The following is a 22,513-nucleotide window of genomic DNA, read 5'->3' on the forward strand; positions in this document are numbered from 1 at the left end:
TGTGGCTGCCATTGAGGCAGGCAAGGAAGCTTTATGGCTTTCACATCTGGTGGAAGAGCTTGGCATTGTAGAGTTACCTGTTCTCCATTGTGATAGTCAGAGTGCTATCATGCTAGCACAGAATCCTGTCTTTCATGCAAAGACAAAGCACATACAAGTGAAGTACCACTTCATTAGAGATGTACTTGACAGCAAGAGCATTGAGCTTGTCAAAGTGCATACAAATGATAACCCTGCCCATTGATTGCAAATATTTGCTGTTGCAATCTCTATGGCTGCTTTCTCCTTCTGAAGCAATGTAGTCCTGATAGTTTCTGATGAAGGGGGCTTATATGTGGGTCCATACTTTGTAATCTTTGTCACCATATTTAAAAAATAAGTTGACTTGGCTGATTTGAATGCAATATGGTCATGGTAAAAAAATCGTGCCACTGTTGCATTTGTTTCCTCTTTTTTCTTTGGTTCCCATGAAGTGTGCAATGAACTTTGTCTAACGCCATGACATGTTGCCATTGATGGCCCACGAGAAGGTTGCGTAGCCACTAATCCTGGTGGTCTTCTACATGAAGTACCATGCCCCATTGGCCTTGGAGTCCATGTTGTTTGATCCACTGCTATATTTGGAGTCCTCCTGGCATGTGAATTCCCCATAGAAGTGGCCATGCGGTCAAGTAACTCCTGCCTTTTCTCAATTGATATATTGGTGCAAAAACGCACCTCTTTCCCCTCCTCGTGTAGAAGATGGGCTCTCACTTTATCAACCCACTAGTGCGAGCATAAGAGCAAAGTTTGCATTTCCAAGGGCGAGCCCCTCCACCTCTCAATGGCACCCAGGCATCTACCTCATCCCACCATGACCAAGTAGTGCTTCGACTTTGTCCAGTTGTTGACGAGGTACTTGTTGAGGATGATGAAGATCCCATAGATGTCAATGCTGCCATCTATATAAAAGTGACAAATAATCAATTAAGTTCAATAAAATTGCAGAAATTTGCAGCCAAAATTTCAACATGCGTGTGTCAAATGTTTGCTAAAAATGTGAGAACTTTGGTGCTACTTCAGCCTACATTCCTTTTATTGAAAATGCCACAAATTTGGGGCATTCTAGCTTGCATTCCCTTGCTGAAAATGCCCCAAAATTTGTCGTATTTTCAGCTCCCAAATTTGGGGCAATGACCGACTCAAAATGCCCCAAATTTGGGGCATTCCAGCTTGCATTCCCTTGCTGAAAATGCCCCAAAATTTGGCGCATTTTCAGCTTCCAAATTTGGGGCAATGACTGATTTAAAATGCCCCAAATTTGGAGGCTCTTTTAGATCCCGGGATGATGGATCCCAATGCCCCAAATTTGGGGACATTTCAGCCAAATTTAGGTCCCAAATTCCAATCCTTGAGAAAGGCCCAAATTTTGGGGCAACTACCAACAATTGAAGTCTGATCCAAAATGCTCCAAATTTGGGGGAGAATCGAGATAATGATCCTTGAGACCTCACCTGATCGCGGGTATTGGGAATAAAGGGCCATCGTGCCTTTTATATGTGCACGGGTGTGAACACACCCTTAGCACATTGTACTTGCATATATATATCTATCTAAAAATCTAAAGGTACACTCGTCATTGTACCAAAAACGTGCTCACACTCTACACAGCTTGCTTTCGCTCTCTCTCTCTCTCTCTCTCTCTCTCTCTCTCTCTGTGTCTCTCATTGTGCATATGACAGTCTGTCTCGATCTTCGAGCCTAATCGATTCCTACAAATTGGTACCAGAGCGTAAGGTGCTGCAGGTGTTGCAGACGATCATCAGGCTGAGGTAGAAGACCAGAGCTGACAAGAGACAGCTCAAAGGTGAGCAGGAGAATGGCATCGGTGTTGGCTTTACAGATGCAGACTATGCTGGTCATGCGGACTGTAGGAAGTCCACTTCTGGGTGTGTGTTTACTTTCACAGGAGGAGCAGTCTCTTAGATCTCCAGGCTACAAAAGTATGTTGCATTGTGTACTACAGAGGCAGAGTATGTGGTTGCCATTGAGGCATGCAAGGAGGCCTTATGGCTTTCACGTATTGGTAATCCAAGGCAGAGAACCATAAGGCGACAACAAGAGAGGTGTGTGCTGGTGTAGGCGACCTGTTGGATAGCAAAAACACAGGTATTGGAGCAATTGCGTGGTGGGAGAGATGGCAACAACCTGTTGCTTGGCACCATATGCTGAAAACGTAGGTTAATTAGGTGCTATGATGATGCAATAGATGGGGTTCTCCAAATAGTAGGGTGATGGTTGAAAACAAGCTGCTTAGGGTTGTATAGTGATGGGCTACAGTCGGTGATGGCTGGATAGTAGACGGTAGGTGGCTGATGATTGAAATGTGCGTGGTGGAGTGAAACCTGTACAAAAGAATGAGGCTGAATGGTGGGTAGCCCAGCTCATCTATTTACAGATGTTGAAGGGTGCCCCAAATTTTGGGGTTTTGGGGAACCATTGAGACTCTCTCGAATTGCACATTAAATTTTCGTTTTTACTCTAATGACGTAGCAGACGGAGACCTCCAAATAATAGGGGGATGGCTGAAAACAGGCCGCCTAGGGTTGGATAGTGATGGCTGTAGTCGGTGATGGCTGGATAGCAAGTGGTAGGTGGTTGATGGCTGAAATTTACACAATGGAGCGAGAAACCTGTACAAAAGAATGCGGTAGAATGGTGGGTAGCCTAGCGCATCTATTTATAGATGTTGAAGGGTGCCCCAAAAGTTGGGGTTTTGGGGGACCATTGAGACACTCTCAAACTGCACATCAAATTTGTGTTTTAATTTATTAAGCTGTTTTGGGATTGTTTAGAAATGCCAATTAGCTGTAAAGCGTGTTTTAGCTCAACACCCCCTTTCGTGCCCAAACTTGAGCCTAAAAGGAAAGGCTTGCAATGTTTACCCCAAGGCATCCCACCCCAAAGCACCCTGGGCTTCAAACAAAGGCTACACGTCGGCCGCCCAGTGGCCTACCAAGGCCACACATGTGACAATTATCTTACCGAGGGAGTCCGAGTAGTCATCCCAGAGAGGACTGGGCATCGAACAAAGGGTGCTCGTTAGCTGCCCAGTGAAGATGGATGGAACCACATTGAACTTTTTTTTTTTTTGATGGAAAGTTAATTTTAGGGGTAGTGGTTGATTAAGTAACAATGACCTAGAAGATGGGAACAAGGATGGTACACCCAACGTATCACAAAACAATATAAGCTGATCCAACCACTTGAGGATGTCGATGATGAGGGAAAGTTGATAAAGTATCATGGGAAGAAGGATGGTAGTGTAATCCGTTGATGGAGAACAACTTAGGATATGTCTAGTGGTGCTCTACACAATGGGATGTAGAGTATGCTAGGTGTTGAAGAATGCCCATGCAACGGGTGCCACTTGGACAGTGTCCCTTGTGGGAAAATTATTCACTTGCCCAAGTGCCCTAGTACAAAGATAATGAAATTATGCAATGCATAGGGAAAGGCACAACAGGGGGGAAAGCCGATGTCAAAGACAAGTGATGAAACTTGTAGAATACCAAGAAGGATAGAAAACTCCTGTCAACCTGGATAAGAAGGACAAGGAGCTTGAAGATGTCGGTCTTCGTGTGGTGTCAAGAAACATGCGCATGAAAATGATGAAGCATCCCTATTGAAAGAGGAAAGATAGAAGACACTGCCATGATAGTATCAACAGAGATGCTACTTGATCTGCCGTGGGAGGGGAAGCCTCCACGTTGGTAGAAGAGCAAAACTCCAAGTAGATGGAACCATGAAAGGAACAACATGCATCTCTTGTCTCTAGCTTAGGAAGGACTGGTGCAAGCCTGTATGTTAGCCCTAAAGAGATCAAAATTTGTAAGAACATAGGTGAGTAGTGAGATGCTTAAAAAAGAAAAACCTGAAAATAAAAGAAAGCAAAGCTAAGTGCAATGCAATGAGTATATAAGTATGCAACGAAAGTCTGATAACAGAAAGGCTAAGTGTGTGGCCACCATCTCATTCGATGATGTGGGGAAGTGGTCCTAGGAGGTGCAGTGGATGCCATAGGAATGGATGCGTAAAGTGCAATAGGTGAGCCACTAGCAAACCAATCAGGCAATCCTTCAAGAGCAATGAAGGAGATAGGCTACTGAGATTGTCCGTGTGCCGCATATCTTGTAGCTGCTTGGCATAGAAACAAAGAACGGCCATTCCGGCTTGAAGGAATGGCCCAATGAGCTCCAAATCCTCTAAGAAGATGAATCGGCCAGGGAATGTTTCTTGTTGTTACACGGTTCATTTTTTGCCATTCCCTACTGTGCCCCTTGTGTTTAGAACGGCCGTTCCATGCTTGCTGACAAAAAATTGTTGTTTTTTCTATTTTCTCTTCTTACTTGTGTTACACTTCTGCCACTTGTTCATCCATCTCCATTGCCTAATGTGCACTTGCTAATCTCTCTCTCTCTCTCTCTTTATGGCTGAAGATTCAAAGTGTCAAGACAAGCCACAAGCCAATTATGAGTCCATGTAGAGTTCACATTTAATGCATTATCAACTCTTGCAAATCACAATTAAATTTCAGCCCTATTCTCAATTCCTTTATCACATATTTGGGGCATTTGTGGCAATTTAGAGCAATTTGGAGTTATGGGAGTAATTGAGTCAATTTTGGGGCATTTGGGTCAATTTGGAACATGTAGGGGTATTGGAGCAATTAGAAGGACATTTGGGGCATTTGGGAATTTGTGACATTTTTTAGGCATTGAGAGCAATTGGAGCAATTTTGGGAGACTTAAGGCAATTTGGGCAATTTGTAGCATTGGGGGAATATTGGGTAGTTTGTGGCAATTTGGAGTAATTTGGGGCAATTTGGGTCATGTAGGGCTTATTTGGGGCACTTAAGTTGTGTGCCGTTACCCTTGTTCCCATTCATGTTCCCCTTGTTCTAGGGGTCCCGCCGTTCCCATTCATGTTTCTTGTTTCAAGTAACTATGCCGTTGGGGTAGATGGGGCAGATGATGCAGCAGCGAGAGGTGTAGCCCCACTGGACTAGCCAGCTGGAGTGGAGGCAGTTGCAACAGTTTGCAACAATTTTCTATTAGGAAGACCTTGGGCCTTGATACGACACTTCTCGTCCACATGGCTCGTCTTTAATAGTATGCGCAAAACCTAATTTTCTTAGGAATTTGGTGTCAAAGGGTTCATGTTTCTTTTGTTCAGTTGGAGGAAGTGGTGTCATCGTTGTTTTAGCTTGCCTTCGCATCTTGTGAGTTCTTGCCACTGGCGGTTTTCCCTCTCGAAGAAGAGGCAACCCACCTTTGCCCATCTGAATGGATAGTGTGGAGGGCTTCTTGTGGACTTGATCATGTAGCATTGCATATTATAAGAATTGGCACTTAAAACTCGTAGAAGGTCGGCAATCGAAGTAGTGAGATAATGTGCTAGATAAAATGGAAGTATTTGTTGGGCAACTTGTTCAAGAAGAATATAACTTGATCATCATTTGACTTTGGGGAGCTAATAGTAGCAAATTCGACGAGTAACCATTGATACTCAGCCAACTTGACTTTCAGATCATCCCTTTTCTTAATGGAAAACTCTTAAAGCTCAAAATTGAGATTGATACGTAGAGTATGATCTTATGCTGCATAGTGGTCAATGAGATGACTTCAATGCTCAGGTGCGAGGGAAAAATGCTGTAATTCAAAGTGAAACTCAGGAAACAACCCTTGCATTAACTCAACATTGCCTGTGGTATTGCAAGCTCTCCATTGAGAAATGCGATTAGGGTGAGCTAATCGAGGGTTAGGGCTTGGTACCAACGATGAGGTCTCAAAGTTCCCAAGATACAAATACTTCTTGCATGAAGTTCGACCAAGTGGTGAAATTCGACCCATTAAAACGTGTCTTGTCTATTAAGGCATTCTTAGCCATTGCAACAAGAGTGGTAGTGCTAGGAGATGGAGAAAGTGTGTAATGGGGTCATAGGGTGGGGGAGCGGAGTACACTTGGAAAGCAATCCTAGAGTGCCCACCACACATATGAGGAGTGTGCACAATGGTTTCGAATGTGGATATGGGCACGGAAACCGCATAAGGAACCCAAGGTAGAGGGATACAGATACGTGGAGTAGAGGATGGAAATCCTTGTGTAGGAGTGACCCAAGAAGTGTGTGACGGTAGTAATTAAGCAGAGGATGGATATCCTTGTATTTGAAAGGTTGTGTGGGGGAATTGTAAGTGTTTGGGGATAGTGAGAGGATTGCCCATCACAGCCTTCCAAGAGTGAATGGATTTGGTAAATTGGGGGTAGGTGAAAGGCACAATGTTTAAGAGTGGTATTCCCCCTAACGATGCATGAAGAGGTGGGTGAATGGAGAGTAGATAGATGGTGGAATGGAGAAAGAGAAAGTGCTAGGAGCGGAGATGGAAGATCCAACCCCTAGTGTGCTTTGAGCTTAAGTGAAATGTAATCCCAGGTTTTGGAATGAAGATGTGAGTAGATGAGAATGTGGAGAAGATGGTGGTGGAATGGGAGGGAGTTGAGAAGTGCGGTTTACTTGCTCAAATGAAATAAATGGTAAAGATATACTCGAATAAAAATATCTAATTTGAGAGTCTCTTCCATTAAAGTTAACATACCAAAAATCATCAGGATCATGCATAATAAAAGAAGAAATAGGAGAGGGTTTTGGCTCATACGACTCAAAAGGGTTATATAAACTTATCACAAGGCTTGGCTGTGATGAAGGAGATGGATTGCCAAATGTGTAGAATGTCGTGGTCCCTCCAAGATCAGGGAGGTAGCTAGTCTCACCAATCGGTCCAGACGGAGTAGTAGCACTCGTTGGAGGAGTGCAAAGGGAGTTGTACGTGATGCGCAAGTACTCCTCAAACTCTTCATCTATAAGATGACCAAAACAAGAAGAAGATGACGGTAAAGGTGAAGGTGTGTCTACCTCCTCAAGACCATAATGCCTTCTTAGAGCCTCCAATGATGGAGAACCTTGATAGGGCATCATAGGATCCCTAGAAGAAGGTGCCTAAGACATTATGAGGCAAAATTGAGTCTCGTGTTGAGTCTCGCACGAAGACTAGCCTCTACAATCATTGCAAGATACTCTTTAGAAGAGTATCGGCTTTGATACTATGTGAAGATATGCTAGGGTTTGCATTGAGGAAACACAATATGCACGACCAAGATTGAAACACAAAGACTCAGATAATGACAAGTAAAAATCAAACCCTAAACGCAAAACACAAAACGCAAAAACTCAAAACTCAAACACAGAGACAAACATAGAGAGAATAAACTTTCAAGTGAATGAATGTAAGAGCGTATAGAATGTCGAAGGGTAGAGCAATGAAGTGTCGGAGAGTGACGTACACTGGAGACCAATCTCGAGTGCTATAACCACTAGTTGGAGATGAGAGAGTGCTGAATAATGAAGGGCAGCAGGCTGGTCACCAAAAAAATTTGCAGTTAGAGGTTGTGGTCACCAAAAACATAACGGTCAGAGGTTGAAATCTGGTAAATACAGGAATATACCACTAGAGAAGGCTGAAAACTAGTCACCCGAGGCAGAGAACTGTTAGTGACAAGAAGAGAGGGGTATGCTGATGTAGGCGGCCTGCTAGACAGCAAAAACATGGGTACTGCAGCAGTCACCTGGTGGGAGAGATGGTAGTAGCCTGTCACTTGGCACTAGATGTTGGAGACGCAAGCAAATCAAGTGCCATGATGACGCAGTAGCAAATGGAGACCTCCAAATAGCAAGGCAATGGCTGAAAACAAGCCGCCTAGGGTTGGCCGCCTAGGGTTGGATAGTGATGCACTGTAGTTGGCGATGGCTGGATAGTACATGATAGGTGGGTGATGGCTGAAATCTACACGGTAGAGTAAGAAACCTGCACAAAAGGACAAGGCTGAATGGTGGGTGGCCCGTCTATTTATAGATGTTGAAGGGTGCCCCAAAAATTAGGGTTTTGGGGGACCATTGAAACTCTCTGAAATCGCATACCAAATTTATGTTTTTCATTAATTGAGTGTGTTTTGGGGTGGTTTAAAAATGCTAATCAGCTGTAAAGCGTGTTTAAGCTCAACACCAAGTGCCCATAAAACATGCGCCTAAAATTTGGTGACCACACCACATCATTGGAAAAGAAATGTTCCCAGCCCATTGTGACATGCACAAACTCACATATGAACTGACAATATCCAGTAACACCCTCTCTTAGATCATGGGTGGTTTGGCACAATACAATATACAACAATGACACTCATCATAGTACATATAACAATGACACTCGGATAGGACCATGGATACCTAGGTAGTGGGTGTACTGGCCACCACCAAGGTGCCTTGGAAAGAACTTGATGTTGATGTCGACTTGGATGTCAATCCCAGATCTAGGATTTTAAACTACCAAACTTTGGTGGATGTGCCAGGGAAACACCCCTCTTTGGATCTTGTGCAGCTATATAAACATATAGATGAGCCATATTTGCCCCACCTCAGCTTTAGAGACATTAAATGCAGAAAATGCAGGTATAGATCATGAAAACGCAGACTGTTTAGGCAATAAATGCAGCTGTACTGTAGAAAACAGGTTGTTATCTGCCCTGCAAAGATTAGACAATCAAAACGCAGGAGCTGTCTACAAATGCAGGATTCTGGGGTTGGAAACAAGCCAAAATTCTTCAGCAGATTGTCCCTTAGGCAGTAGAACAATTGCACCAGTTCAAAACAGGTCCAATCAGCAGCTAAAGAGGTAAAACGCAGACCTGCAACAGAAGAAATCAGCACCATAGCACATAACACAGATGTCTGATTACATGTCAGATGTGGGTGCAAGATGGAAGTGTGTAAATCTGCTGTAATGGATTCCACAACACAAGAGAGATGAGGAAAGAGATCCACTGCAAAGAAAAGAAGAACATTGCAAAGAGAACTCAGAAGAATGCTTAGGAAATGGAATCCATATACCAGGACAAGAGTCAATACAAAAACAACAGTGAGTCACTGGCTGTGTGGGCACTAGCACCGGCTCCATTCTCCAACAGAAGCTGCTGTAGAAGTATGTAGAGTGATACAAACTGTAGGAGGGAGTGCCAGCTTATACTATAAATGGGCTACAAACATGAACAGGTTGGCAATAATTCTTAGGGCAATAAAGTACAAGTTGGCCAACAATAATGTGTCAGGCAGCCGTAAAATGGGCACTAAAATCTGGCAACCTCATCATTGGAAAAGAAATGTGCCCAGCCCACTATGACATGCATAGACTCACACGTGAACTGAGAATATCCACACATACAGTGGCATCTATTTCCCAAATTACAAAACACATTCTTGCTATGTGCCAATTATAGCAATGGGGACAAATCAGCTGGAGAAATTGGTTAATCAGTTGTTGGTCAAGAGTTGCATGTATTTGTTCCCTATTTCGTGATTTTCTTACAGACTTACTCAAACCTATGTGGTCTTTGATAGGCGCTTAGGAATTGAATGAGTATTGGAACCTTGATAAGATTTCACAAACACAATTGAGGGTGCTGAAGTGCAATAGTCCATTTGCAGTAACTTGGTAGACACCCACATACTACTTTAACCTTGATTTTCCTTGTCCTTGTTAAATGTACGACTTCACAAGACAATTTGTTAGAAGGCTCTGATCTGTGCATGTTAGCAGTCATTACTTCTGTATTTTAAGTTTAACACCTTTGTGTTTGATAAAGAGAACAAGAGAACATGGCACATGCATTTTGTCAATGTGTTTTCAGGCAAAGTCTGCAGCTGAAAGATGGGAGGTGATCCATTCTGACTTTCTTACACCACCAACCATAGGAGATGCACTCAAAGTGTTGAAACGGCTTGCTGATGTGGGTGTGGTTGTGTCAGGTGGCTATCCTCAGGTACTATCATCTGTACTTGCTAACTTTATTTGCTTTGAGAGGAAGGGTTGATTCAGGGTTGTCAAGTCCAGCGTGTTTTTTTTTTTTTTTGTTTACATTGTCTGCATCTGCTGTTAGGATAGGCAGAACGTTGCCGACTTTCTTTGGGGAACAAGGAGATAATTACTTCCAACATTGAGAATGATGGCTCTGGATACCCTGGTGCAGTTGCTGCACTTAGGTGCGAAGTCATTTATGTTGTTATAGTGAGATCTCTCTCTTTACTTGGATTGTTTGTTGCTAAAACTTCTCATTGACAGCATAGTAGGAGATTTTATGTTTGATCAAGCTGCACATAGCGATTTTCTTGGTGCTATTCTAAATACTGGAATCTCTCGAGAAAAAACTGGTGACATTCTTGTCCAGGTACTATTTCATTTTCTTGAACACAGTTCTTTAATATTTACTAGTTTTCTTAAAAGAAGAGATGCTGGCTCAGGGATTTAAAATCTCTTGTTAAATACGGGAAAATGTTTGGCATAAAAGGCTCTAAACTTCCAGGGTAAAGAGTGAGACAGTGCTCATTGCCATACTCGGTGCCTGAGCTTTGTAAAATTCTTGTGCCTTGGTATATGGATTTCATTTCCTAAGCATATTCTTCTTGAGCTCATGTTCTTTACAATGTTCTTCTTTGTGATTGTGTTAGAGCAAATTATTATAGCAGTTCCTCTCGCTTGTATTGCAGCCCCTTATTCTGATAGTAATCAGCCAACTCTGTGTGTGCGTGTGTGGTTAGCAGCAAGTACACAGGGCTACAGACAGCAAACACTTGTATACTCCTCCAAGGCCACCACAACAAATAAAGGCATCATTACCTACTCCATTCAGTAGAAGACCACCTAGGGTGACCATTAATAGAGCCACAAAGCTATGAAGAGCTAGGATACCCCAACACCCTAGTGTTAGGCATTGCCTAGGAGATGATCTAATGGCACAGGACATCATCTCTCATCACCAATGGCCATTCTCAAAGAGCCTCACCTCAAGAGATGCCATAACAGCTCAATTGAGATCCCTTCATCATAGCCCACTGCCATATGCTAGAAATTTGTTAAGGGTAACATCTTTATGAGAAAAGCCTTACAAGTTCCTCATGCCCAATGAATATGTGGATTTTTGGCAATAAGAAACTTTCCATGAACTCTTGTTTCATCAATTTGAGCTTATATGATTGTCATCTTTGCAGCAACTAGTTTTCTCCCGATGTTTCTGAATGTGAAATATGACATGATAAAAATGGCTGTCAGGTAAAAGTAGTCATTTGCAGAGTGTTGGTGGGTGGTCTCCCACTTGTAGCTACCCTCTCCTGTTGCAACATTTCCAATTCTCTTGCTTGTTTTGCACTACAATTGAAGTGACCTCTTGTCATATGTTTTTGGCTTGCCCAATCTCATGGTGCATATGGTCTCTTTTGTCTTGAGTTTGGCCTTTGGTCATCCAAGGCTCCATGCATGAGAGGGATTGGGTTTTTGAAACCCCAAGTTTGCAAGATTGGCATAGCCACATGTCCTAGTGGTCTTCCACTTTCTCCATTTTTGGGGCCATTGGTAGAATTGGACTATTCGAAATGCTTTCATTTTTTCTTTCCATTTTAGAGTGCACAATCGCATTGGCCATTTGAAAGGTTTTCTTTTGTGGCAATTAATGTTCGCAGTCTAGAGAGCTCATGTGTGAGTTTGAGTTATCCTAGGCATGACTAGCATTTTAGGGATTTTAGTGTGGCATTTATGATGCTTATTTGGGGCATTTTATGCTGGCTGCCCAGCATTAAATGCTGGCCGACCTGTTCCTATTTTGACATTGTTTTCTCCTATTCATACCGTGCTCCCTCATTCAGTCATATTATCACCTACAAGTTCTGTGGAGACAGGGAGCTGGTGCTAGTGCCTATGAGCCAGTCATTGTTGTACGCGTCATTCTCATGTTTGGTATATGGATTATATTTCCCAAGCATCCTTGTGAGTTCTCTTCTTTGCAGTGTTCTTCTGTGTTTTTCTCTTTTGTCCTTGTGTTCAAGAGCTTATTACAGCATCTGTTTATGCTTCTGTTGTTGCATCCACTTCTGACATGGTATTAGATTTCAGGATCATGTTTCCTTTTGCTGTTTTCTACTGTTTTAGATTTGTATTTTGGCCTTTTTGCTGTGATTGGACCTGTTCTCAACTATTGTGACTGATTTCTAGCATGGGCAACCATCTTCTGCTCATTTTTGGTCTAATTTCTGCTCTTTTTCTCAATGTTTTGCAGTTTGCCATCTGCGTTTTGGGGATAACAAGCTGAGGCAACCTGCTTTTATGCAGATCGATTGCATTTACCATAGTTACTACCGGCCTTTTGACTTCAGCCTCTGTGTTTTCACTGCTTATGCTTGTGTAGGGTTGAGCGACAATGTTTCAGGCTGATTTTTGTGTATTGGGTCCATATTTTCACTTTATCCAGTGCGTGCACACTCTGTTGTATAGTCTGTGCTCTTGGTTTGGCTGTACTCTCTCTCCTCCTCTCTTTTCGTTTTTTCTATTGTTATCCTCTCCAGATGGCTCCCCCTTATTGTTTGACTAATGACAAATTACATGACCTTGATTATCTCACATGAAGTGCTCTTATGAAAGCTTGGTTTGTGCAGAAGTGGTTATGGTACGTTGTATCTAGAGCTCGTGAGCATCCTACTTCTCTTTTGGTGGATTTTGAGGAGGACAATTATAAAGAAGCTGTGCTCATATGGGATACTGATGATACCTGCGCATGTTTTGCCCTTCTTCTTTGCATTTTCAAAGAAGTTCTTTTAACCGTCACCTCTTGCAGGACTTCTATTGGGATTTGGGTGAAGCCTTAGACGTTGTATGAGGTTCCTTTGCCTACGTGTGCCCTCACTCTTTATGGATAGCTCCAACAAATGAAGTTTGAGCCTAAGGACACTATTCAAAATTTCTGACTTTGTGTCATGCAGGTACAAGACCAGCTTCGACACATGTAGTTTGCCCTTTGTGGGGCTTATCTTGTGGGAATTGTGCTCTACAAGTTCCCTCCAACGTTTGATGGAGTGGCCAATTCTTTGCGAGCTAAGACCTCATGGACACCCATAAGTTTTCTATAGATATCCTTGATGCTACTGTAGTATGAGATGCCTTTGCGTTTATAGGGGAGGCTTCCATCGTAGTTTGGTGGTTCCAGTGAGGCCTTTATAGCTTGGTCAAAGGAAGGCCCAATGTTGTCACTGTGGTAAAAAGGGACATTTCCGTAGGGATTGCAAAGAGCTAGCGGCTTCAAGGAATAAGGAGAAGAAGAAAAAGGAGGATATGGACTCCTTTGCTGAGTCATCCTCTTCCTCTGACTTTGACTCAGATCCTTCGGCCAAGGCCTAGGCTAGGGTGCACACAGGATCATCTTCTTAACATTGTGGGAAGGTCTTGGCAATGCTTCCTTCGTCTGCTTTCTAAACACGTGATACGGTCATCCCTTATGACTCTCCAATGCTAGAGAGGGAGTGTGAGAGGGTGGTGAGGTGGGGCAGGTTAGCCTCATCTATATAGGTATACAAGTGCATAGGTTCTAGAGAGGGACATCCTTGATGTATCTATTGAAGCTTGGTAGATTCAAATTTTGAAGTTTGGATTGACTTCTAGGTTTATGATGGGTTGTTACTCGACAGAGAGTGGGATTCGATCCTAGTCCGAGCTCACATGAGAAAACACTTTGGTAGTTTACTGGCCAAAGGCGGGGAATCCATGGTCACATATACTCAAAGGCATTTTTTGAGAGGATGGTCTTGTATGCTACTGCGAGACATTGTTGACAGACACAAGGGTTTGATGTGATTTTTCTCTATTTTTCAAGGATCGATACAATTGACATTAACATTAGGTTCTCTCCAAGGCTCTGTGGTGGTTGCTTGATTACCCACTACTTGGGTATCCGTGGTTCTAGTTTGGTGGTTCTTTGTTGTATGGACTAGGATAGACTTTATCATTGTATCATTGTATTGTATGAGATTAGCCATTATCTGAGAGAGGGTGTTTGTAGTCTAGATAGCTCACGTGTGAGTCTAAGTTATGCTGTCAATAGCTTGGCATTTTAGGGATTTTTTTGTGGCATTTATGATGCTTATTTGAGGCATTTTATGCTAGCCGACCTGCACCTATTTTGGCATTGTTTTCTCCTATTTATACTATGCTCCCTTCTCATTCATTCATATCATCATCTATTGGTTCTGTGAAGAGAGGGAGCTAGTGCTAGCACCTACGAGCTAGTGATTAATTGTTGTACGTATCATTCTCGTGTTTGATATATGGTTTCCATTTCTCGAGCATCCTTTTAAGTTCTCTTCTTTGTAGTGTTCTTTTGTGTTTTTCTCTTTTATCCTTGTGTTTAGCAGTTTATTACAACATCTATTTATGCTTCTGTTGCTGCATCCACTTCTGATAAGCAAGCATTAATCGAGTATATAAGTCTTGTTACTAGGGATGATTTTGGTTCCTTGGTGAAGGTGCCATCTGTTCACTCATTCTATCTAATACTTGATCATTGTGTGCCTCTTATACATTCTATACTTCATAGTCAAGACAATTGGCCATTGAGAGAGAGAGAGAGAGAGAGAGAGAGAGAGAGAGAGAGAGAGAGAGAGAGAGAGAGAGAGAGAGAGAGAGAGAGAGAGAGAGAATGTATAACGTTCCCGTAAGATCCAACCTGCACACAAGACATGATGCAAGCCAAGCTCACCATAAAAGGGATTGGACATTAGAGTCGCCTTCCAGTCGTAAAGTCAATTGGGCTCACCCTCGAGCCTAGGAGCTAGCAGCACTCTGGGTCACCACATCTCAAGGGCTAGCATCCCATGCCACCAATCCACACCATTCCGGTGTACGGATGTGTTAGCCAATGGGCGAAGAGTCCAAGAGTGGTGATCACACGATGATTGTGCACAATAGGGCCTTGAATCCAATTTATAGGACTTGGCTGCCCTAACCCCGAAGGGTCCTTAGTGCATTCGCACTAAGTCACTTTGTAACCACCGTGACCAATCACCATTTGGGTTTCTTTCCTTGAATATTGAAAGCAATAGATTGATGGTATTTGAAGAAAAGTGTTTTGATGATTCTTAAATTGGGAACTTGTAGATAAAAGGGGAATGCTTGACAAATATGAACTTTTAATCCGTTCTTAGGCATCAAACTCATCAATTTTTCTCCATAGATGATGCACATAATAATGGAATGTTTGATTCTTAATGTGATGCAGGGTGACATTGGTGCACAAGTGATTATTGTTCCTGATCTAGCCAATTACCTTGTTTCTTCTATTACTCAGGCAAGGTCACTTTAGATTTGTCTTGCAGCCTTTCATTTGAGTTTTGGAAAAGAAAATATTGCTGTTGTGAGATTTTATTAATTCCTTTGTGATTCTATATATGTATACTTTGTACTCTTGTTCTAAAAATTAAGTAAAGTATCTACTATATTCTAAGGTCCAAGTGTAGACTTCCCTTCAATGAACTTGGCGTACTTCAATTCAGCCATTGTTGATATTAGGAATCCATATTTGATGAAGATTTGTAAAATTGTCCAAAAATATCAAATGAGCATAGGGAAAATACTTTTCTTAGGCTTGGCCACTCTTGAGGGAGAATGTTCAAGGGCTATCAAAACAACCAGTGGTGTTTTGTAATGGCAACTATAATTGAACCCCTAGATAGGGGAAGGTGCCTGATTCCCAAGTGGCTAGAAGGATCTTGTACCTCTTCCTAATATGTAGCTCTTCCTGTAATTTCTCTCATCTGCTCTGAAGTGTATGGATGAGCACTATCCACTGATCCAGAGACAAGAGTCTTTGAGTTGAAGTATGTTGCTGCCTTAAAGCCTGACGGCATCTCGCTGTTCAGGTGTATGAGGTTACAATTCTGGAAATGAGCATTATCCAGTACTCCACTCTGTCTGAGTGAAGTCCTGGAGTGTGTATGACTCTTGTCGATTAGCCATGAAATATGAAAGGGTGTGGTCCTAGATTTACTTGAACTTCCATTGTGTGAACATCTCTCTAATTGGAGGCCTAATCACTCATGCCAGTCATGTACAACTTTGGTCTCAGTGAAAGAATCTAGAGTGTGATGTACGAGTTATACACAGACAATTTAGTGAGATTGCAACAATCTTTGTATGATTGCTTCAGACTACAACAAATAGATTACTCCACTAATTTGTTCTATTACTAATGATGATTTTCATCTCTCGCATGAAGAGATTATGCTTTGTACATTGCAATAAAGAGTGTGGATTGTCCTCTTTTTGAAATTTCCCACTCAATGTGCAATTTCACTTTAAAAGACAGTGAGAATTTTTGAGAGAGCAGAAGTGCATGAGATAGACCTATCCTAACCTTGATATGCGGAATGTGATTGCCTTACCAGTGAAGCTGATAAATATTTTTTTCACAAATGGTAGTGCCTATTTTTTCTCTTGGAAAACTTACATCTACATGCAGCAAGCATTGTTGGGTGGATGCTTGTGTTGAGCTACCTACAATTGCCATTTACATTGTCATTTTCCCGGCTCTTAAATCAGTCCCAAAAGGTATTCAATCAAAATGAGACGGGGGACATTACAGGAGGACAACTAATGTTCTATAAAAGGGGAACTCAGTTCCACTGCCTCTGTTATCCTGTATCTTTCAGCCCACATCTTCCTCCATTAGTGCTAGCTCTCCTGCATCTTCATCGTCTCTTCTTCATCCAAGGTGCTGCCCACCTACTGGAAGCTGCAGCCCAACTGCTGGTTGCTACCACCCATCTGCTGGTGGTTCTGTCCTGCCTGTGGTTGTGGGCTTTCATCTCCAGGAGGTACTGCCCTGGCTGCTGGCTTGTGCCCAGAATTCAGATCTTCTTTTGCTGCCCATCAGTCTCCCCTACCTGTGTTTTCATTGTCAGCTGCTGTATAGACTGTTCCAGCATGTCGGTCATCCTCATAGCTGTTGCATTTTGCAGTACATGCTGCCCCTGTGCTGGTTTGGAGAGCTCTTGCTGCTGTTAGGATCACTTGGACAACCTTTGCCATCAATGGACTTTAGTGTCCTGTCATGAGGACATGTATTTTTGAAACCTCACTTAACATGTGGATTAATTTTTAATCACATGGTTAAGTAAATGTTGCTCATGTGAGGTGTAACTGGGGTTAGAATAAATTTACGAGCCCGGGACCCGAGGAAATCACGGGATGTCAAAGGCAAAAGTTGCTATAAGTTATGCCGCACTGATACTTGGTGGTATTTAGTGCCAGTTGTTAGCCTAGGTCATTCATTTGACCATAAGTGTCAATTGGCGACATTAGAGAAGTGGCGTTTAATGGTACCTAACGCCAATTTGATGGTCAAAGATGGTGCAGAGACACTCGGGAATAGAAGTTGCATAGCCAATTTAATTATTGGCCAATTAGATTATTTTTCAGGGCACCGAAATAATGATTAGATTAATTTTCAGTATTTAAAGATAAAAAGTTAATATTTAATTATAGATAATGTTGGAAAAACCATTTGGGAAGGCTGCCACTTGTCAAAAATGCCCATGCAAGATTGAAAAACCTATTTAGAGGCCGAAAAGAGGCATTTTTAGTGTGTTCAGCCTGCAAGAGAGAGGGAGGAGATGCTGCTGGTTTGATTTGCAGCCATTGAAGGACCTTTTGAGGCAACCAAGGGCAAGAGAATACCAATCAACAGCAGGTGACAGCATCTATAGGCTGTTGAGACAGGGCAGTAGTAGTAAATGACTGATTTTCTTCAATTTTTCGTGAAGAAAGTCTGAATTTTCTCTCTCCTCAGCATTTTCTCTCATCTCCTAGCCTTTCTACAGCCTTGCTCCAAAGATTGCAGCATTGAGATCACCAGAGGTTGAGAAATTTCAGATTTCTCTGTTGTAAACTCTAATCTGCAGTAGAAATTACGCTTTTAGCAACAGCCTCGAGAAGCGTGCCAGAAATTGGAAGCTCCAAGACTTGGATTCAAGAGGGCTGAAGCTGTTTTTAGCCTATTCAAGTGGAGAGACCAGCAAATCATTGAATTTGGGGCATTTTTCCATCTCCATCAAAGCGGGTGAAGGCCAATTGATTGCCCAAATCAAGGGGCAAATTAGATTGAAGACTTGTTGGTCATTTTGGACAGCAAGGGGAGTTGGAATACTGAAAGGGATTGGGATAATCCCATTGTACATTAACTTTTTCTTCAATTAAGTTAAATAAATACCGAAAGGGGCATCAGTTTTGGGGCCAACAGGGTATCCAATGTCCAAGATCATTGGTAAAGTGTACTTTTCTGTTTTGTGAATTTGTTAATTGCTATAAATAGTGCTTAATCAGGTTATTTACCACCCTATCTGAGGAGGAAGGTTGGCTACAATGTCCACTGTCTATAGCTCTCCCTTAGCCCCATGACTTACTCCACCTAGGATCTGTTCTCAGATCACAATACTCTTTGATACTCCTGTAGCTTGCTCCTACAAGTGTGTGGCTCTTGGAACAACATTTGCTCCTTTAGCGCACAGTTGTATCTCTCATTCATTTCAGCATTCCGCCTTCCTACATTCATTCATTTGTTCGTTCATTCGTTCGTTCCTTCGTTCTTCTTCATTTGCATTCTTGTTTGAGTTTAGTGCGTGTTGTTAGTCATGCTCATATACTCTTTGCGTTTTCTTTGCAAACTTTAGTGTCTCCTCATATAGTAGTAGAGCTAGTGCTCTTCTAAAGAGTTAATGACAAGCTAGGTTTGCATAAGTGACACATATCTAACTCAAGATGTCTTGAACACCTTCATCTTGAGGGTCTAGAGTGTTAAATCAGGCTTCTCATACTGAGTTGCTATTGAGCCAGCCCATTCAAAACAATACTTTTGTCTTGCAGAAATGATCAGCTGCATCCCGGCAAGGAGGCTTCGGGATGTCATTAATCTCTTGATGTGGTGAACAATACATCATCATACTCTTCTTCACCAAGTAGACCAGATTTTGGGCAATGACAGATTTTGAGTGCATACAATCAAAGAAAGTGGCCCAATTACTATCCTTTAGACTTTCCTCCATCTTCCCTCTACTTTCTTGAAGACAAATTGAAAGGTTGTGTGTGAATTGAGGCATTTAACTTGTGAGGTTGGCTACGTGTTAGAGGAGGATAAACCACTTTCAGTATGATTGACATGTTAGTGTTATACACATTCTGTGTGTGAACACACCTTAGAGTGTAATTGTGTGTCATAGGTGTGAACACCTTTTACACTTCCTAGCATTTAATAAGGGTAAAAGGTCTACGCCTACATAATGAGGCCCTAACTATTGGACTTCCATGAACAACTATCACATCAATCTTTTCAGCTTGTTGTGTATCTGCAAGAGTTCTCTCTCTCTCGCTCCCCCGCCCCCCCCCAATGGAGCTTCACCCTCCATAGCCTAGTGGTCACATGTGAGCTCCATACCCAATAGAGCAGGATCACCATTTTAGCCCGTCACATCTCTAGCACTGCCACTCCGTCAGTTAGTCTGCTACTGGGAGCTGCCTATCCTTTTGGTTGCCTATGCAAGAAGAAGAATAAGAAGAAGATCCTTGACCTGTTCTTGTCACCCAGTCCTGTCAACAGCCGATGCCTCAAGTTTGCCACCTTTTCACGCTTATGACAGATTTGCAGCTAACCATCAGTCTTCAATCCATTGTCCCTACCCGTCGACACTTTCTTGATGGCATGCCATCTTTCAGCTGTGTTGTGTGCCGTATTGCTTGTTAACCTGCCGACACATATTTGACACCTGCGATAGTCTACCACGTAAGTCTTCGTCTTTGACATCCGGTCAGCCCATCTCAGCCACATTGTTCAATGCCATGCCTACTAAGATAATATTTTATTATCTAGTAAGGTTTTAAGCCTTAGTTAAGGCCCAAGGGGCTATTCACATGGAATTGGGGATTTCAAAAGATTTGTCAAAATTTCACAAATTTTGTTAATAAAATTTTGGGCCTTTTTCACCAGCCATTAAATCTCATTCAAATTACTTGAAATTTCCCAAATCTTATCCCCATTTTCTTTTCCCCTTAAAATTTATCACAAAATTTGAGACTTTTTAAATCTGAGCCTTCTCCACGGCATCTACCATCATGATGTCAAGACATGGTATCACAATCGAAAAACTCTCGGGTGTTGGGTTCGCCATTTGGAAGACAAAGATTCAACTTATACTTATGCGCGAAGGCGCATGGAGGGTTGTATCCTCGAACGAGCGGGAGCACATTCGAGACAACCCACAACTTCATTAGGAATGGCTTGAGAAGAATGAGAGTGTGCTCTCCATCATTGGGCTTGGCCACTCTAACAACCTCGGTGGGAGAGGCTTGATAATTGATGCTTGAAGAGGGGGAGGGGCTGGGGGGAGAAGGAGAGAGTGAGAGCTTGACTGCAAAGACTCAAGTGATGCTTAGGAAAGGAAGATGAGAATGCTTGCTGATTTGGTGTGGAAGGACAGAGGGGAGAAACACATTTTATGGACTAGAGAAGGAGCATCTTTTATAGACCAGAGAGGATTGTGGGAGAGGAGAGGGATCCAAGACTTAAGATACCTGTATCATGGCTGGAATCCAAGGTTTGTAGATTTTGTGTTTTCTCAGTGCAAACCTTAGCATATCTTCACACACCTTGCTGTTTCTAGAAAATTTTATGTAAGCTGTTATTGAAATTTCCATGAGCATTAACAACACTATCAATCAGAGAGTCTCATGCTACCTGAAGTATGTAATCATGATTGACTTTGTGACTGGGCATGGTGTGTACTGGCAGGTTCGTAGAACTCCAGTTATTTGTAAAGTGGTTCCATTGGCAGATCTCCAAATTCAACCTCCCAGGTGAGAGGCAGCAAAATGTCAGTGAGAGAAGTCTCACATACAGCTACAACCTCTCCAAGCAAGCCAGAGAGAAGAATTCTACTTTGATTGTGTTTGAAACCAGAGATTTAAGATAATGCTAAACGCTCTGTGCAAGTTTTGATATGCGTGCATTATTATACCGGCACTAGTTTGAGACTTGTAAACCAGCCAATTTTTTTAAAACAGGGTTCAGATCATAAAATCTGTTGAAGCGTCTCTTAGAGTGGATGCACTAGCAAGTGCTGGTTTCAAGATATCCCGGTCTAAGCTGGTTGACCTGATCAGGTTATATTTGTTGTGTTGCTGTTCTTTGATCTTTGTGATGCCACTATTAACTCAAGCATACTTAAATTCTTGGAAATGCAGTGCTGGGGATGTCCGTGTAAATTGGAAGGAAGTCACCAAAAGTGGCCATATGGTCAAAACAGGAGATATTATTTCACTCAACCAAAAAGGCAGGTTACAGGTGGGTCTTCACACTTTGTTTTTCTGAAAGTCAGAATTTTTTTGAACAGAACGTTGCATGTCTTTTTTTGGAGGGGACAGCGCTTGAATGCTTGTGTACAACTTGGGCATTTGGGAGACATTCTCCAATGGGGTGCTAGTTTTTGCTGATGCTTCTCCTCCCCTCTTTTAGCAAATTGCCAAAATGTTGTATTGAGAAGCAATTTTGAATTTTCAGCTGGCAGGGGGACTCTGCACTTTTAATGCTTCTTGTTAGCAAATCATAAGAGCTCTCCCTCATAAGAAGGAAGACAGCAAGCAAGAAAACTTTGAGATACTCACCTGCCAGTTGTTCAACTTTGTTTTGCTGTATCACCCTTTAAACTGTTAACAGATTCAAGCATGTTTAGAAACTCTGCTTGTGGTGGCTTTGCAATTTATTTGTGCCTTTGCTTTGCATGTTCATGCAGATTGGACAGATCACGACGACTCGGAAGGGAAAATATGCCGTGGAGCTTGTCCGCTATCTGTAATCATAAACAAGTACACCCGTTGTGGTTATAGAAACAACCTAATCGTCGCTTATCTCAAAGAAGACCAGCTTCTTGGGATTCTGCTAATGTAAATATCCCTATAAGAAGTTTTAGTGCCTGGAAATATTGTCATCTTATTGTGTGTTCTCTGCTTCAGTTTTGGTGCCTCAGAACTGCATTTGAAATACATGTAAAGCTTCTTTAAACGTTTGCTGCTCCAGTCCTTTTTAATATTCTTTATTGCACTTTATGACACAGATCATGAGGAATCAGAGTGAGCCTCAGAATTTAGAAAACCGATATATATTAGAATATTGTGGATATATTAGAATATCGTGGATTTGTATGTAAATTGAGCTGCTTGGACGAGTAATGTTCCTGCTTCCTACTTCCTCTTCTATGTGGGCTCTAACCACCTCCCTCCTTAATGGCCACCTGTGCATTCATCTCCACAGAGTCTTCCTATCCCAGACCCAGACCCAGCCCCACCATCCATCTCGTCTCCTCCATCAGAGGTGCAAATGGCAGATATGCCAGGGTGAGACGGGGCTAATATGAATTAGGCAATTGAATCTGAGTTTCATAGTACAAGTGACTAAGAGGAAGGGAGAGCCACCTCAGAGGATTTATTTCCATTGCCACCATGCTTCAAGACATTTATACAAGAGTCTGGTGCAGGATCCTGTCCAAGTACAAGGGTTTAGAGGG

At 42.3% G+C, this 22,513-nt stretch overlaps 1 protein-coding gene across 2 annotated transcripts in view; it reads left to right on the forward strand.

Annotated features, from left to right (window-relative positions):
- The window catches only part of LOC148018420 (uncharacterized), a 45,759-nt gene extending 23,713 nt beyond the window's left edge, over positions 1-22,046 (forward strand). The window contains exons 3-10 of one of the 2 annotated variants that reach the window (XM_087661885.1): positions 9,778-9,909; positions 10,032-10,129; positions 10,209-10,314; positions 15,184-15,252; positions 20,743-20,807; positions 21,015-21,113; positions 21,195-21,294; positions 21,743-22,043. In XM_087661885.1, the coding sequence (XP_087518011.1) occupies positions 9,778-9,909; positions 10,032-10,129; positions 10,209-10,314; positions 15,184-15,252; positions 20,743-20,807; positions 21,015-21,113; positions 21,195-21,294; positions 21,743-21,805 (732 nt within the window). In that variant the 3' untranslated portion in view covers positions 21,806-22,043. Of the gene's footprint in view, positions 1-9,777; positions 9,910-10,031; positions 10,130-10,208; positions 10,315-15,183; positions 15,253-20,742; positions 20,808-21,014; positions 21,114-21,194; positions 21,295-21,742 lie in introns of both variants that reach the window. The other variant, XM_087661886.1, reaches the window with a different exon arrangement.
- Positions 22,047-22,513: the final 467 nt, after the last annotated feature.

Source organism: Lygodium microphyllum, chromosome 21 (genome assembly GCF_053477565.2).
Source record: "Lygodium microphyllum isolate KBCC chromosome 21, Lygodium_microphyllum_v1.1.10, whole genome shotgun sequence".
Classification (NCBI taxonomy): domain Eukaryota; kingdom Viridiplantae; phylum Streptophyta; class Polypodiopsida; order Schizaeales; family Lygodiaceae; genus Lygodium; species Lygodium microphyllum.